At 36.5% G+C, this 17,554-nt stretch overlaps 1 protein-coding gene across 1 annotated transcript; it reads right to left on the bottom strand.

Moving 5' to 3' along the window:
• Nucleotides 1-1,225: 1,225 nt before the first annotated feature.
• nbr1a (NBR1 autophagy cargo receptor a) lies at nucleotides 1,226-17,351 on the bottom strand. Its single transcript, NM_001305595.3, is given in 21 exon segments — nucleotides 1,226-2,453; nucleotides 3,783-3,885; nucleotides 5,634-5,700; nucleotides 6,283-6,359; nucleotides 6,974-7,439; nucleotides 9,473-9,598; nucleotides 9,689-9,865; nucleotides 10,271-10,381; nucleotides 10,495-10,570; nucleotides 10,649-10,771; nucleotides 11,119-11,367; nucleotides 11,451-11,610; nucleotides 11,861-12,112; nucleotides 12,241-12,360; nucleotides 14,370-14,584; nucleotides 14,720-14,797; nucleotides 16,038-16,220; nucleotides 16,377-16,399; nucleotides 16,568-16,586; nucleotides 16,706-16,768; nucleotides 17,130-17,351. Coding segments are annotated over 21 exon segments (2,970 nt in total). The 5' UTR covers nucleotides 17,232-17,351; the 3' UTR covers nucleotides 1,226-2,273.
• Nucleotides 17,352-17,554: the final 203 nt, after the last annotated feature.

Here is a 17,554-nt window from a genome sequence, read left to right as displayed (position 1 = left end):
ATATATATATATATATATATATATATATATATATATATATATATATATATATATATATATATATATATATATATATATATATATATATATATCTGATCTGTATAATTTAAATAATAGATAACATAAATAATGGTTCAAACCATTGTGAATGCATAATCGCGCCAATCAATCAATGTCTATTGGAGAAACAAGTATGAAATTAGTAGATCTAGAGCCCCGATAGACATCGTATTCTCAAGACTTTGTTTTCTTGTAAAATGGGTGTTTGAATCTAGATTTAGCATGAAATAAAGTCTAATTAGACACATGGTTTGTAGTTTAACTTACTGAAATATTTAATCAGAGAATAGGTCAGAATACACTAAATCCTCAAAAGGCTTAAAACTTAAATAAGCTTTATTAATAAACTAGACGTAACTAAAAATAAATACATAAAATGACTGAAGCATGTATTACACAAACTAACCAAAACAGTTGACCCTCTGGTTGTCAATGTATAATTCGCACACTGTACCTATGGAACATACAAGTTTTCAAAAGGAGCTAAAATATTGACGTCTACATAAGTATTTTGGAACAAAAAATAATGGCTAATGAAAGGTAATGATCATTTTTGGCATGATTTACAGAATACAAATACACCACTCAAAATATAACAGCGCAGCCACAAAATAATAAATAGTTGTATTTATAAATCTTTGTTACTTTTGTTTTTAGTTATTTAAGGTATGATAAAATTTAGAATGTTCTATAATAATTTTTTGGTATTTTAATTATTCTTGTTTTTTTTTTTACTTATATGATGACATTTTAACAAGTTTATAGAAACATTAGCTGTAATGTCATTATATGATTAAAGATGCTTAAGTAATTGGTTATAAAAAATACAATAGGATTTCTATTTATTGTGGTTTATTATTCCAATAGCACACATTAAACACCACACAACCCATTAAAATGAATAAAACAACAAAGCCAATTGAGTTTTTTATCATTCGAGAACTAAACAAAAACAAAATCTGTGTTTTGTGAATCTGTGCTCATTCGTGCCTCAAAAGAGGAAGCTGACTAGGAGAATAACTATTTTAACCTTTGGTACATTCCATTGTTTCAGCAGTTCACATGTGTGCACATTAACCAAAAGCAGTTCTGCAGACTGGGCAGATTTAGACAACAGCAAGAAGATCTGTGATTATGCAAAGAGAATAACTCAAAACACAACAGAAATGATAATGGAATGTTTTTATTCACTGTGTTGGACACAAAAGCCATGTTGATAAGCCTTCAGTTCATAATAATACATTGCACATGAAAATGACAAAGATGACCAAAATTGGTGCCTATAGCAAAATCTTTGACCAATCAATCAATCAATCAATCAATCAATCAATCAATCAATCAATCAATCAATCAATCAATCGTTGTGTTAAGCATGACTGAAAAACTCATTGCACATTCCTATAAGTTTGGCAGCCCAATACCTTAGTGTGACGCATGAAGTAGTGTGATTTAAAATAAGATATACAAATATAAAGGTCACCGTGACAAATAACAAAATCAACACAGGCTGTTCTTTATATAGCTTTCCTCCAAGAGGCAAAAGTGCTCAAACAAACCGAAACCCTCTGGTATTGTTTCAAATTAATCATCATATCTAATCAAGCAGTACAAAATTTACCTGAAGCCTACCTAACAGGTTAGTAGGGCACACGCACTGAATAAAGGTAGCGTTAAGACTGCTTAAAGAGGGACAGTTCACCAAAAAATGAACATTTACTCACTATTCACTCACCCTCAAGTGGTTCCAAACCTTTACAAGTTTCTTTCTTTTGTTGAACACAAAAGAAGGTATTTTAAAGAATGTTGGCCATTGAAAAAAATATATATACTATGGGAGCAAACGACTACTGAATTTCAACACTCTTCAAAGTATCTTCTTTTGTGTCCCAACAGAAATAAGAATCTGAAAAGAGTCTGAATCAAGCTGAGTAAGTGAAGAAAATGTCCTTTTTTAAATGGTGAAATTTCCCTTTGATAAACCTTGTGTATTTTCCCCATTCATAATGTCCTACAAACATGAAACTAAAAGTTTACAATCAAGTAATTGCATCATTGCAGCTACTGTCAGTTATAGTGATATAGTTCTCTCTTTTTCTTCTCCAGACTCTCTAACAAATAAACATCAGCTGTGTTTCTCCTGTTCTGACAGAAAGCTGCAACACAATGAAATCATTTACAATTCTTACACGTCGTTGAGGTCGCGGCGGTGCTTCCTAATGTCTTGAGATGTGCCATTCGCTGTCGGTCAACTGCACCAGCTCGTTGACCACATCAAGTAAGTTGTAGTGATGCTTTCTCAGCAGCCTCTGGTTGAGCGGCTGGTTGCTGAAGCCCATCTCCTGTAATACAGCCATTAATGAGGCGTCTTCACAGGCTGGGTCCACTTCAGGCCGCTGAAAGACAACCAGGCTTAAGTTAGTGTGACGGAGGTCACAAAGACCAAGTCCACTAGTCAAAGATAACAAAGTTCTCAAGGCTTGCATTATCTTAAGTATTTAAATACAGTCAAATTATAGGCACTGGTGTTTGCATTTAGATTAGCTGTGCACTCCGTCACCTAAACTAAACACTTCAGAGTTAAAATATGCCTTTTATAAGCTAGTCTTGTGGAGGTAAACAGTGCATTGTGTTATCACCCCAAAAAGGAACAAAATATATATTAAAATGTATTCAAAAAACAATAAATAAATAATAATTTAAGCTGATTTATAAATATATAGACATGAGAAAAATCACAGATTTATGCCAAACTTCCTTCTGTCAGCAGGTGGTGCTATGATTGACTTATTTTGGCATGTAGATGTCTTCAGGAGAGGAATCTCAACGAACGTGAATTTTCAGGCAAAGCTATAAGTACTTCCTTCTGCCACGGATATGCCCTTCTACGAAAACTCTAGATCTTCACAATTTAATATAGCCAAGGCCCTTAGATGACAATACTTAATTTTGGTGTTGATCTGATAAGTGTTGATCTGAGTTCGTTAAGATACAACACCTGGAAATCGCAAAAACCACACTTTTTGGCAGAGGAAGGTAAAAATATCTGACTTTATGTTGGTTTAGATTTTGCGGCAAATTCCGTATGTGTGCATGAAATGTAGCTTAGGGGCCACTTCATCAAATGTTTATAGGTGGCGCAGTCAAGCCATATAGCCACACCCACTTCTGAAGCCCATATCAAACGATCATGTACACCACTTCTGGTGTGTGTGCAAAGTTTCATGAGTTTCCGAGCATGTTTAGACTCAAAATTCCCTCGATTAGGGGCATAATAATAATAATAATAATAAAAAACAGAGGAATTCTAATAGGGCCTATGCACCACCGGTGCTGGATCCCTAATTAAAGTGTACATGTAAATGCAACTACAACTATAAAACCAAAACATCATTTTTGCTTCTTGAAGTAAAATAAATATTAAGTGTAAAATTAAATATAAAAAATGTATTTTTACTAAAGATTAAGATTACTAAAGTGAACTCAAAGCTAAATCAAAACAAAAAATAAAATAAATAATGGAGCAGAAAAAAATAAATGATTATACTAATATAAACTAAAACCACAAAATATGAAAACATTAAAAACTTTAGAATTATGAATAAAAATGTACAATAATCCTTAAAAAAACTAAAAGAACACTTATCAGATATATACTGTAGTACCCCTCACAGTAAATGAGATCTGGTGTGTGTGTGGTGCATTGATGAGGAACAGTGTCAGACCTGTGCAGGTGTGCTCTGGCCTGTGAACAGTGCTTTATAAGCAGAAGCAGCTACAGACAGAGCTCCCTTCACCAGCCCCTCCGTCAGACCACCATTACGTGCCCTGCAGAACATCAAAAACAGGAACACAAGGTCATGCCCCAACAGTCTCGTGCCAACAAAACAAGAGGACAAGAGAAAATTACTGTTAAGAATCAGTCATGAAGCAAAGCTAAGAGGAAGAACAGCTGCAAGTGAACATGCATGATTCAATAGGCAGTTCGTGTGCTACTTTAAAGGGATTTAAAAAGTGTTATGTTAATCATACTATGAAAAAGAACAAAATGTGGTAGCCCACAGGATAGCATTTTCTGCAGAACTGCTTCCTCTTCTGCTGCATGCAAGTTTCAGTTTTAGGAATGGGTGGATTCGAAAACTACTTGAAACCAGAACCATCACACTTTCCTACCCTGTTTGTATTATAAGTTTATACAGTAGTCAACATTTTAAGTGGATAACCCTTTATCAAACTTGTCCTGTATATAGATGTATATATACACTACCTGACAAAAGTCTTGTCGCCTATCCAAGTTTTAGGAACAACAAATATGAACTTTCCTTCTAGTTGATCATTTGGAATCAGAAGTAGCTTATATGAAAGGCAAAGGCCTCTAGATTACGCTTATTTTACCTAAATAAAATATGATCATTCCTTGATTTTTAATTATTTCATTAGGTAAGGTCAGACTTTGCTTAGACAAAAGTTTTTTGACTTAACAGAAATGATGTACAGTATAGAATATAAAGTCATGGTGCAGTGGAAAAAGAGTTATAATTATATACAATATTGTGTGTGACTCTCATGAGCTTGGAGGACTGCTTCCATCCATCTCTGCAATGACTCAAATAACTTATTAATAAAGTCATCTAGAATGGCAAAGAAAGTGTTCTTGCAGGACTCCCAGAGTTATCAAGATTTGTTGGATTCATCTTCAATGCCTCCTCCTTCATCTTACCCCAGACATGCTCAATAATGTTCATATCTGGTGACTGGGCTGGTCAATCCTGGAGCACCTTGAGCTTCTTTGCTTTCAGGAACTTTGATATGGAGGCTGAAGTATGAGAAGGAGCGCTAACCTGCTAAAGAATTTGCCCTCTCCTGTGGTTTGTAATGTACTGGCCAACACAAATGTCTTGATACCTCTGGCTGTTGATGCTGCCATCCTCCCTGCAGATCTCTCACATGCCCTCATAACGAATGTAACCCCAAATTATAATTTTTTTTATGATTGCCAAACTTGACAGATTTCTGTGAGAATCGTGGGTCTTTGCGGGTTCCAATAGGTCTTCTGCGGTGTTTGTGATGATTTGGATGCAGTTCAACAGATGATTCATGGGAAAAATTTACCTTCTGCCACTTTTCCAAATGATCAACGAGAAGTCAAGTTATTATTTGTTGTTTTTACAACTGAGATCAATAACAAGACTTTTGTAAGGTAGTGTACATCTTTTTGACTTCAAAACCTGATTTAATTTCATAATGTTCATGAAACATCTGAGCACAACAAATATCAGATGAAGTGAGTCGTACTGTTTTAATTCATTTTAAACTTTAACATTTGCTCTCCACCTTTTGCAGCAAATACACTTTACTACACTAACACAGTGTCAATATATTTATCCTGATAATCTTGAGAACAAGACATGTTCTGTCATTCCTTCTGCAACTGAAGCCAGTTCAAGAAAAACAGCCCAAAGCCCTGAAATACACCAAGTGTCATTCCTAATCATTTTGGCCACTGCTGTGAATATAATGGAATGTAATGCATGTAAGCACAACTAAGAGCAAATGAAGTGGCTATGTTGTTATACCGGGGATCCTGGGGGCCACAGGTCTCAAAGGCACTAACAGGGGCCTCTAAATGAGCTGATCTGCAACCTAGGACAAAGAAAAGACACACACATTTGTTAAGATGACTCAAAGTCATCAGTTTATCAGTTTTAAATAATCAGTTTATCTGCACAATATAAGGTAAAATGTCAAGCGCAGTCTTATTATCTAAATATACACTACTAATAATAATAATAATACTAATTTTGTTGTAATTATTAAATATGTAGATATACTAATACCTAATACATTTTTAATTAATTATTATATGTATGTGTCTAAAGCCAGATATCTCTCTCTCTCTCTCTCTCTCTCTCTCTCTCTCCCTCTCTCCCTCTCTCTCTCTCTCTCTCTCTCTCTCTCTCTCTCTCTCTCTCTCTCTCTCTCTCTCTCTCTCTATATATATATATATATATATATATATATATATATATATATATATGTATATACACACACACAAGTTTTATATATATATATATATATATATATATATATATATATATATATATATATATATATAACTTGAATTATTTAAATTTCATGATAGCACTAAAACAACTATAATACATTATATTGCAAAAAGATGATGTTATTTTTCCAGGACTGAGTCTAGAAGACAAGAAATCTCACCGCTTGAGTCATCCTCGGGTTGGCATGAGGTGTTCTCATCCCCTGGTTCTGACTCAACATCATGAGATCTCACTAATCTGCAAAACAAGCATGAAGCCTTGAAAATGAATGGAATGGTCCATCTAGAGTAACAGTACACTCCCTCTGCATTAATAATGGATTAGTTCACTTCCAGAATTGTAATTTCTTGAACATTTCCTCACCCCTTGTCATCTTTAATGTTCATGCCTTTGTTTATTCATTCATAAAAAGAATTAAGGTGCTCAGTACAGTTTCAAAGAATCAAACAATAGCAGCAAAACAATAAGGGTCTCTCTTATTGAAACAATCTGATATCTTATTTAATAAAATTATAAATTCACATATTGTTTAAGCTCGTCTTGCACTTACTACTTTTAAGGATGCAAGGTTTTATGGTTTAAAAAGTATAAACAATTGATCACACTTTTCTGAAGAAAACGACCAAACATTTTGCTAGGCAAGAGACATTTTCCACAGCAGGGGGTCTTTGAAGTTGCAGCTACATAGAGATAAACATTCTGGAATGGTTTTCTCAAAAAAAAAAAAAAAAAAAACAGGGAAAAAAAACAAGGGTTGACAATGACATTAACTCATATCTGAATTATCAGGAAATGTGAATTGTGGAAGTGAACTAACCCTTTACCCTGAAGATTCTTTGAATGTTTTTAACCTGTGTGTTCGGAGAGACGGGGGTGGTGACAGAGCGACAGGCACAGGAACCATCTCTGGAATCAGAGGAGGAGTGTCCAGTATCTGAGAGGTGGACAGCATCCGGTTCAGGCTGTTCTGAAGAACTGCGACAGGGCTTGGCTCTTCATTCTCTCCTTCAGCCGTGCTTGGGTTTTGCGGTGCCTCTGGCCCATTGGCAAGAGGTACTGCAGCCTGGGACATTGCAGAGCTATACATCGATTCTCCCAGGGGCCTGGAAGTATCGAAGCAGTCAGGCAGGATGACAATGTAGTCCTCAGATGAGGCAGAGGACACCTGGCTGCTCACCTCATCCCACTCTCCTGCTTCTTCCTCTTTTTCTTGCTCATTTTCACGTCCCTTTTGTTCCGCTTCCTCTTCATTCTCCTCCTGTGCAGCTGGGTCGGTGTAGAGGTTTTCATTTGAGCCAATCAATGCCTCTGTAAAAACTGCACAAACAGCCAAATGTGAACTGAAAGAAGGTGCTGCTTGAGCAAATAAAACTGTTTATTTTTAGCAAGCCCAAGTGCAAGCTCTTTTAGTGTGTCTGCTTAACCCTTTTGCATCTTCATTGACATTTTTTCTTTTACATTTTATTTGTCTGACTATTTAGACAATGTTAATACAAAATATATAGTTTTAAGGGTGTATTTTAAATTTAAACTAGGGATGTCCATATCCGATCACATGATCGCAAATCAGGCCAGATCACACGGTTTCAGACTCGATCGGAACCGAACGTTACCTCCCGATCTGGATTCAAATATATATGTATGTTTGTATATGTTCTAATTACTTTTGAACACATCTGTAGTTTTGCGCTGGTACAGAGTTAGACCTTCGCACAGAAACAGCAACACGTGGTAGTAGAACACAGAAGCAGCTTGTATGTCTGCGATCAGGAGGTATTATAAAGTTTATGAGATTTTTAGTGCCGCTGCAAACGTTCTTAAGGAGAACAGAAACAGGCTCAAACCCGACAAGGTAGAGACGTTAGTTTTTGTTAAGATAAACATCCATTTCCTTGTGTGAAACTTACTACTGTGATGACAGTAAGAGTTAGGAGTGTAGTTCCTAAAAGCACATAACTGGCTTTGCAAACACAGTGGCATTTTAATTAATTAATTTATTTTGTTTGTTTACATGCCTGTCGGGTATTTTAAGTTGAGGTGCTATTTGTTTTTATATTAGATTTTTTAATATTTATTGTTCCACTAAAATTCAAATGTGAAGAATTGATGTTACCTCACAGAAGTGCTCTGTTTGTGAACAGAGTTGTTGAATGTTAAATTAAGGTAATTTAATAAAAAAGGAACATCCTGCATCTGTTTTTTCACTCTTTAATCTTTTTTTTATGTATTATAGAAATATCGGATTGGGTTTCAGCGTTGGTAGATACTCAAAATCAAATGACAAATGAGGGACATCCTGAATTTAAACCCTTATTTTCTTTCAGAAATGTGTTTTACATTAAGTACAAAAAACAGTTCAAGACAAAATAGTAACGGACAAAAATGTTTCCATTAAAACACAAAAAGGCTCATTTTCATCCCAGCTACAACTCTATTTTGTAATATATATCAGAATATAATACCTTCATGAATTTTTTTTTACCAGACATGTTATCCTCTTTTGACTCTGGTGTAACTTTTTGAAATAGATGCACAAGTGTTAGAGAACTGTGAATGTGCTCAGGAACTTGTGGTGAGGCTGTGCATTAAATGTAATAGGGCTGTAAATTATATTCAGTTTCTTGCAAATTTTGCTTCACAAGATCTTAACGTTAAGTAAAAACTACACGTATTCATTTAGTTTTACCTGTTAACATTCACAAACATATACTATACATATTGAAAAGCCATAATGGGGTACTTTAAGGATGCTTTCACACTAGCAATTCTGGTCCGCACCCGGGTTTGTTTGACATCAGAGTACGGTACGTTTAGCTAGTGTGAACGTGTCTTCTGAACTCGGGTACGTACTCACAAAATATACCAGAGTCCAGCTGAAAGAGGTGGTCTGGGGTACGGTCCTGGTCCGCTTCACTTCTGATATGAATGCAATCGTACCAAATAATGGATCCATCAACAGCATTTCATAACGTTCATTCGTGTGTGTGTATGTGTGTGTATCACGTACTGTACCTTGGTGACAAGCAGGACTAAGCCAGGGCAAGCATAGTGATAATGTCTGCTTGTCTCCTCCAAAAACATTGCGTTATGTTCTGAACTTTTATAATAATATTGCGACAGATGGACGCGAGTTGCTTTTCTGTATGTCCAAAACCAAAGGCTGTACACACCACAGCAGCTTGATGAAGCAAGCGTAACGGGGTTCAGAAGGAAAAAAGAAAGTGTGAACACAAACCAACCGAGAAGGTGGCCGGGGAGGACAATCGAACTTTGGTATGGTCCAGGCAATTAAACCAAGTGTAAAAGCACCCTAAGTAACAGTGACCAAGAAAAAAAAAAGGCATGCAGACCTGGAAAGACAGGTTCATCTGTTATGATTGGCTTTGACACAGGAACTGGAGCCTCAGGCCTGTTTATGACTGGTCTGTCATTCTTCACCGGCACTGATCTCTCCTTTAAGCGAACAGGATCTGGAACTGCAAAATAGGAAGGCAAAATGAACAAAAACAAAATAAGGCCAGTCAAATATCTGTTTTTTTGTGAGCAGAATTCCAGCAGAAGCTCACCATCATGCCTCCTCAGGCTGGGCCGTGCTCTGCGTTGAGGTTTGCGTTCTGGTTCCTCCTCAAGAGTCAGAGAGCGAATCACAGTCTCACACACAAACTGAGTGCCACTGATGTCTTCGTCTCCTTCCTCATTGCCTGGAACATCCAGAAGCTCGTTTTGTCTCTGAGGCTGCAGGACTAACAGAGAATAAGTCGTGTCAGTACATAAAAGGTCACTAGTAACACGTTCATAATCAGTTCAGGAAGACATTCATTCACAAAAGCCTTTAACAGATCTAAAAATCTGCATGGGATAAAACTAAAATTGCAATGGATAAAACTTAATCTGCCATGAATTATGTTTACTGGTCATCAGTATTTAATTGAATTAGAAAACAGACAGAAATTAATACAGTTATTTTGATCATTTCATCTTTATTACAATTTCAAATAATCATGCTTTTTAAGTACTTGATATTGAGAACTATATAGGAACTAAATGATCCTGCAACTATATTGGCTGTTTAGACAGCAGACATCAGTAGTTGGTGTTAGACATGCATACAAATCAGCAATTCAAAGTTCACATTAACATATTCCAACCTTGAATTTTCTTCCTGCATGAACGTCCAACTTCGACTTTGCTTTGTCCTGTTCCGTGCTTCCCAAACAAAGCTCCATGGTGAAGAGTTGGAGATACACAGGAGGTCATATCTGAGAACATTACACAATTACTCTAAAAATGAGGCCAGACTAATTACACACATGACACTGAGGAACAGACCCTGAGGATGAATTACATTATTATGACCAGAATGAAGCCTTACCAGATGGAGCATTGGCTGGGACTTTCTCCAATTCTTGCACAATGTTTATATCCAGTAACTCAAAGGACAGCAGATCCTGGACAACAACAAGACTTTGGACATTATTCAGTCATAGAATAAGTAAATGTTGTCCTTCGCATCTGATAACGCATACCTGTGCTGTCAGCAAGTCAACAGAGGGGATGCAGTATTCTCTTCTGGAGCTGGCCGACACTTCACAGTCTCTGGTGCCTGACCAGAACATGCCGTCTTTCCCCATTAGACACAGATCAGTCCGCTGGACAGTGATAGACAAAATATTTAATTGCTATATATACACTACTGGAACAACCGTCTTCATGTTGGTGCAATGCTGAGCTGAGACAATAAATCAATGCAATAATAAAGTTTTGAAAGCTTTAAGCAGTGGTTAGTTCACAGTGAGCTGTGTTTACATTAATCTTGTGACATGGTGCAAATACGTTTAACTCAAGCTCTCTTTTTCATGAGCTTGACAAACTAGCCAAGAGCTTCATCTGCAAGTTTCATGGAGAACCACGATACATTACGAAAATCTTAGAATTTATCCAGGAATACATCAGTTTATTGTCCCAACCCTAGAGCATTGGGTTAAAGTTGACTCACCAGTGATTTGCTGCAGTGGATGCTGGGTTTCTGCCCTGTGCTTGGCACCACCACAATGCTACACCACACTCTGGGCCCAAACTGCACACCACAATGTGCCAGGCGCCAGTGAGACGTGTAGGTGCCCTCCAGCAGGGGTGCCACAAACGCCACACTCACCACGCCAACCTGCCCCGGCTGCAGAAAGGGCACTGCGACCTCTTTATGCTCTCGTGATCCCAGGGTCAGGTTGCCCCACATGAACTTCAACTAAAAAGACAGACACAAGCAAACTTGCAAACGGAGGCCACAAAGATGCATCAAAACATCACAGTGAGGGTTTCAGAAAGTACCTTAGTGTCGGAAGTCCAGCTGATGTTGCCAGTGTTCCTCATCTTCCAGTACTTGATGAACTTGGTGCCTGGCTCCAGACAAGTGCCATCTGGTAGATTCTCATCCAGAAACAAGGCAGTCATTGTGGGCACCAAGGTGGAGCCGGAGACCTTGGGACCCCTGGTTTGAGTGCACAGAGGATCATCAGAACAGCTTTGTTTCAGCGTCTGTCTTTTCCTTGAAGTTCATATCAAAAAAGTACAAAAAAGGACGTAATACATAAAGGCAGCGGGTGCTATTTTGAGGTAGTTCCATCCATTTGCCAGCGATAACTCAACTATAACAGACAATGTGATAAATCTTGATAATGTTTGTTCTGGGCTGGGTAGGGAGGTCACCCAGCCCTGACCCCTCTCAGTGTGGCCCTTACTCTGGACTGGAAGTTTGAGGGTCTGGGCACAGGGCCGGAGCTGGGGCTGGTCCTGCACCTAGAGACGGGGCGGGAGCGGGGGCAAGGCCTGAGGTGCTGGTCCCGTTGGAGGCTCCACTCCACAGCAGACCTCTCTTCTCCAGCCTCAGCTTCTTCTTGATCTCCTTCACCTCAGCCTTCAGCTGCCTCCGCTCTGCTTTTAGACGCTGCCTCTCCGCCTTTCTCACCGTCCTGTCACCCCGCCTCAGAAACCTGAAAACAACACAGAAAAATGAATTCAATTCCCTTAACATATATATACAATCATCGCTCTAAACAACACGTTAGGTCAAGCAGAAAATTCACAACATCTTGAGCACCAAGTGTTTATTTTGGCCTACCTGGGTTCAGGGGTAACTCCACGTTCAGGGACAGACAGAGGAGTCCTTGTTCTCTTTAGGTTGTGGCTGGGATCGTGTTTATGACTGCATGGCTCGCATAAGATGCAAGATGGACAAACACTGCACATAGGAGGAGGGAAGAGTTCATATTGAACGGTCATTCATTTTCTCAAATAGTGTGAGATTGGAAGAGTACTTCTGAATTGTAATCTTAAATAAATTTTAAATTACTAATACCATAAACACTTGTTCTATTAACTCAAGACACCAACTAATTTAATATAAAATAGTACACCAGATTCATTATTGTAGGGTTAAGCTTAATAAATTCTACCCCTCCATCTTCTCTAAATGTAAATGTGAATCTGCTCCTCAGGACATCATTTTTGGTCATGCCCAAAACATTTTGAGTTTTGGAGCAAAATTTTCAGCATCTACTCTAAGGCTTATTCTTGTGACCTCGCCCCTGATCTAGTAATCACAGTTTTTGGTTGCAGTCATCAAATTAAAAAAGCTGTTCAATATGGAATAGTAAAAGCTAAAAAATATATATTCTTTGTCTATGGAAAAAGGCATCAAAAATTATTTTTAATTCCTGGCTTTCGTAATTTTCTACAGGGTATATGCAGGAATCCTAAAGTTAATTTTAATACCTTTTTAAGACTTTTTAAAGACCTTTTCAGAATATTTGAAGACCTCATCGCCACTTCAAATTGCAATCGGAGTCAAACCTTTAACTTAATAAATAGTTGTTAATAAACAGTTGTAGTTAAATAAATCAATGAAGCACAACCATGTAACAGAACTCAGATAAGCTAGGAAGAAACAAAGCTTGAAAGAAAAATTTTGCGATTGTTTCAGCGACAAGTTTCAGCCACTGTTTAAACTCGTCTTTCTCCAACCAGGAGAATGAAAACTTACATTTTCCAGCCGTCTGTTTGGCTCTATGGTTTTGCTGCATGTGGAGATCGTCACATCACCTTGCCGCGTTTGCCGCAAATTATGTGACAATGTTTATTATGTTATATGTGACCCGAACGGAGGAGCAAGGCTTGAGGCACCCCAGCCAGAACCAATCGCACAGATCGAGCACGCCATTGATAATATTAGGAGGAAAATAACTATATATTTATACTTTTTTGGAGTCAAACACTTTGGACAACGCTTGAACAAAATGCAAGACCTCGTAAAAACATGATTAAGACTTTTTAATAACTTTCAAGGGCCTTCATTTTCTCATAATTAATTTATTAACTTTTAATACTTAAAAGACCCTGCGAACACCCTGTTCTAGCACTTTACATTAAGAGACACTTAGACACAATCTATCTGATAACATTGCTGGCTTCAAAGCCCTGTGTAATTCTTTTTTTTAATTGACTGTCAAATGCCAAGGATAACAGTTTAAAGGTATAACCCTGTCATCGTCTGCAGGATCATTATATTGCCTGTGCCCACGAGCCTAGATATACATGTGTATCTTTGTTGATACTACTGGAGGAACTGATTTAATAATGGTTTTAAAATCTTTTGTCTTTTTTTGCATTTCTTTTCTGTCTTTATAATCGTTGTTGCCTTCTTTGTTGCTTTAAGGTGAAAATGAAAATATAATATTAAAACTATTTACTAACACATTACACATTTTAGGTAATGTAATCTGTCTGATTCATTTTAGATTACCTTTATTATATCATGAGCTCTATTTTTTGCCCATTTTCGAACTTCATTGGATGTGGCAGTGCAAATCAAGATACCAGGAAACTGCAAATACTACAAAACTGAATAAAAAGCAAACAAATTATGTTACCATTAACCTATTATAGGCAATTGATGTAGATTTTACCCTTTTTCCCCAAAAACTTATGTACATAAATTTCCAATTAGTTGGCTTAGATTACAAATATAAAAAGTTAAAAAGAAAAATCTGTAAATTTTGAAGACTTAACTGCCACTGTGACAATTCCATGTAATCAATCAATATATAACTCTGGAGTTATGACCATTTTAAATGTGAAATTATTTTAAGTTTTTACTTTTTTAAATCTGACTATTTAATTCAGTTTGCTTTACCGAGTACTATCCAGCACAGAATATTAGTCAATATTCTCAAAGCTTTAGGACATTCTCACCTGCACTGATATCCTCCCCCAGTGGCTGGTCCTTTGCAACTACTGCAATTTGGAGTTGAGCTAGAGGCCCTCAGTGTGGTGGAGCTGACTGGTTTCTGTGTGCCAGAGGTGCTTGGTTCCTCTGCAGGAGGATCTGAGGCTCTGTGTGTGCAACACTGGCCAGAAAACTCACTGCACATCCTGTCCACCACCTCCCTTACCACTTGGTCTTTGAACTACAAAAAGAACAATTTGGACCAGATTAAACAAGTAATGACTTTAATATGAAATGTAATATGGTGCATTTTAGTTATATGCAAAAGTAACGTTATCAAAGCAAGACCCATTAAATCATTTTTAAGACACAGTACCCTGTCCATGTAGGATTTAAACCAAGTGGGGACTGCTTCTTCTTCAGTTTTCATCCCTTTGTTTTCTTTGGCCACAGCCTGTTTGTGAAAACCAGGAAGAGAAACACATTTTCTCAATCTGAAAACATCTTGCTCAGCAATAAGCTCAGCCCATTATAATTTAACAACATTAACTTTAGCAATATCGGCATGAACTGTGAGACAACTCACACTTGCAGTTCAGCTAATAAGTGTGCACTCCCCTTGCAAAATAGGCAGAATGTTAATCATTTTTGCAAAAGAAGAGGGATTATTAAAATTGAATGCTATTTATTTAGTATGGTCCTGAATATGCCATTTCACACACCAGATGTAAACTGCCTTTTACAGTTAGACATTAGCATGCACTTTTTCAAAGTGAAGAAAATGATAATAACTGCATTTATGAAAAGTTTAAATACTAAAGAATCTTAGCAATGTGTGCTGCTACCTGGATGATTCATTACTTGTTTGTGAAGCTTGTTCAAGAATCCCTTGTTTGTCATGAGCAGTTAAATTCTTCAGAAAGATCCTCAAGGTCCTACACATTCTTTTCTTTTATCTTGTGTATATATGAATAGTTTCCAACAAAGACTAATTTTGAGATCAGTATTTTCACAATAATTATAATTTATTAACTAAGAGACATACTGTGTACCCATCTACACAAGAGTGCAAACCTTTGTACACAATGTACAGTTCCGTGCTGGTTTAGTTTAAACATTATAATTGTATTTAATACTGCCCTTCAAAACTGAATAAAATACTTACATTACTAGCAGAAAAATAATGAATTGAACCTGACCATCCATTTTAAGATTAAAGAGCCTCAAGAAGGTAGTGTGTTGCCTTTGAATTGTTTTCAAATTTTGCGATATTTGTTTATAAAATTGTCCTGATGTGAAAAAAGTGCACATGATGCAAGAAAGACAAATAATATTATGAACATTTCTGCAGTTTAACTGTTCAGGACAAACAAGTGACTCATAAACATCTATCAGAACAATAAAAAAATAACATCACACATATAATGGCAAATAGTATTAAGATTTTAGGGTATGTAAACTTTTCGATAGTGTCATTTTTTTTTTTTAGATGAATGTATTATTTAGTCATAAAGAGTATGTTTCAACATTTAATATATAAAATCTCTAATTCATATAAGTAATAACAATATAGTAATATAAAATATCCAATAAAAAGGGTTTCCTATTTTGTTAAAATTACATTTAGATATTCTGCAAAGGGTTAGTAAAAGTTTGTACAGAACTGTATAATTAAAAGATTGCAAAGTGCTTACCGATTCCCGCTCGGGGGTCACCTGGGTCTCTTTGTCTGCCATCTTGACCCTAGCTCGATATGGCGGAGCTGGTCTGGGGTCTATCTTTAGTTCCTTCAGCTCTGCCTTAACTGCACCACCCTCTGCCTGACCCTTCATCTTATAGACATTCATGTGGAGCTGGTTGGCTTGTTTAAACGCACTCTAAATAAAAATAAATTTATTTTTAAAGCCTTGAGATTTTTTTTTAAATTATGATCATTATAATAATAATTTAATACAGCATGGGCCTTATTCAGATTTGGCTTATAAATACAAACACACACACACACACAAAACTGAATTGTTTGATGTTCTTACCTTTAGAGCTTCTGTATATTCATCTGTGATGTTGTCAAATAATAATAAAAAAATAATAATAATAAAAATAAAAATAAAAATAAAAAAAAAATATATATATATATATATATACAAACATTAATTTTCATTTTAATAATATTTCAACATTTCGAGTTATTTAGTGAAAACAATTAATAAAATCATATACATACCTTGACTGTTTATGCACACCTGTAATGAAAAATAAAACAATAGATCTGTAACAACTTTTAACTCATATCCATCAATGTAATATATTAAACAAAAATGCAAAGATGATATAAACCCGTAATTAAACTGTTATTATTTACCTCTTCGTTGTCCTCGTCAAAATATTTCACTTGAAAATGGCTCAAGCCGAAAGTAGTTTTAATCTAAAAGTTATAAACAGAAAATGTAAAGAAGGCACAGTAAGATTAAAACGAGAACGATATTTTACATCGTTAGTGTTTATTTAGAAGCTGTCATCTGATTTATGGCCGAACAGAAAGGTCAAGAGCAAATAATAGATATTGCTGCAATTTACATCACTGTGGATTTTAAAAGAAGACCCAGCTAAAATACATGTTAAGACATATTTTCTATGACAGGATTAAAGAATTTGCCTGTACGTTATTCGTTTTTAGCATCCGGTTAAAGGTTTGTTTATGTAGGCCTCAGCTACGGCCTTGTAGGACCAAGAAATGTAAACGTCCCCACATAAACGCCACCCAGCAAGGCTTAATGACTCCTTACCCAGGCCTCCACAGTCTCCCACTGTGCTTTGTTCGTGTCCAAGACTGGAAATTTCTTCACGTTGCCCCTAAAGTTCACTTTGACAGTGACGGGGAGGTTCATGTCTGTGAGCCAGAGTCAACGGAAGCGTTTGATGAGGGGATACGACGCTCTAAATGCCCGTGGTGCTGTCAACACTGTGAGACTTGTCTTTTGCGTTCTTGTTTACATCGCTAGATTCAGACACGCCTCCAATGTACGTCACAGGAAGTGTCTCGGATTTGCTTACGTTCGAACAAAATATTTTTATACTTTTTATCAAATATCAAAATAAAAATTGTTCAATGGTAAGCGAAAGCTTTTAATTGTTCTTGTGGGTACTTATATTGTGATTTCATCAAATAATTTATGTACAGAGAGAAATATGACGCAGACATGCGCTTCAC

The sequence above is a fragment of the Danio rerio genome, chromosome 12 (genome assembly GCF_052040795.2).
Source record: "Danio rerio strain M-AB ecotype USA chromosome 12, GRCz13ab, whole genome shotgun sequence".
In the NCBI taxonomy this organism is placed as follows: Eukaryota; Metazoa; Chordata; class Actinopteri; order Cypriniformes; family Danionidae; genus Danio; species Danio rerio.
This window is presented reverse-complemented; position numbering and strand designations above follow the sequence as displayed.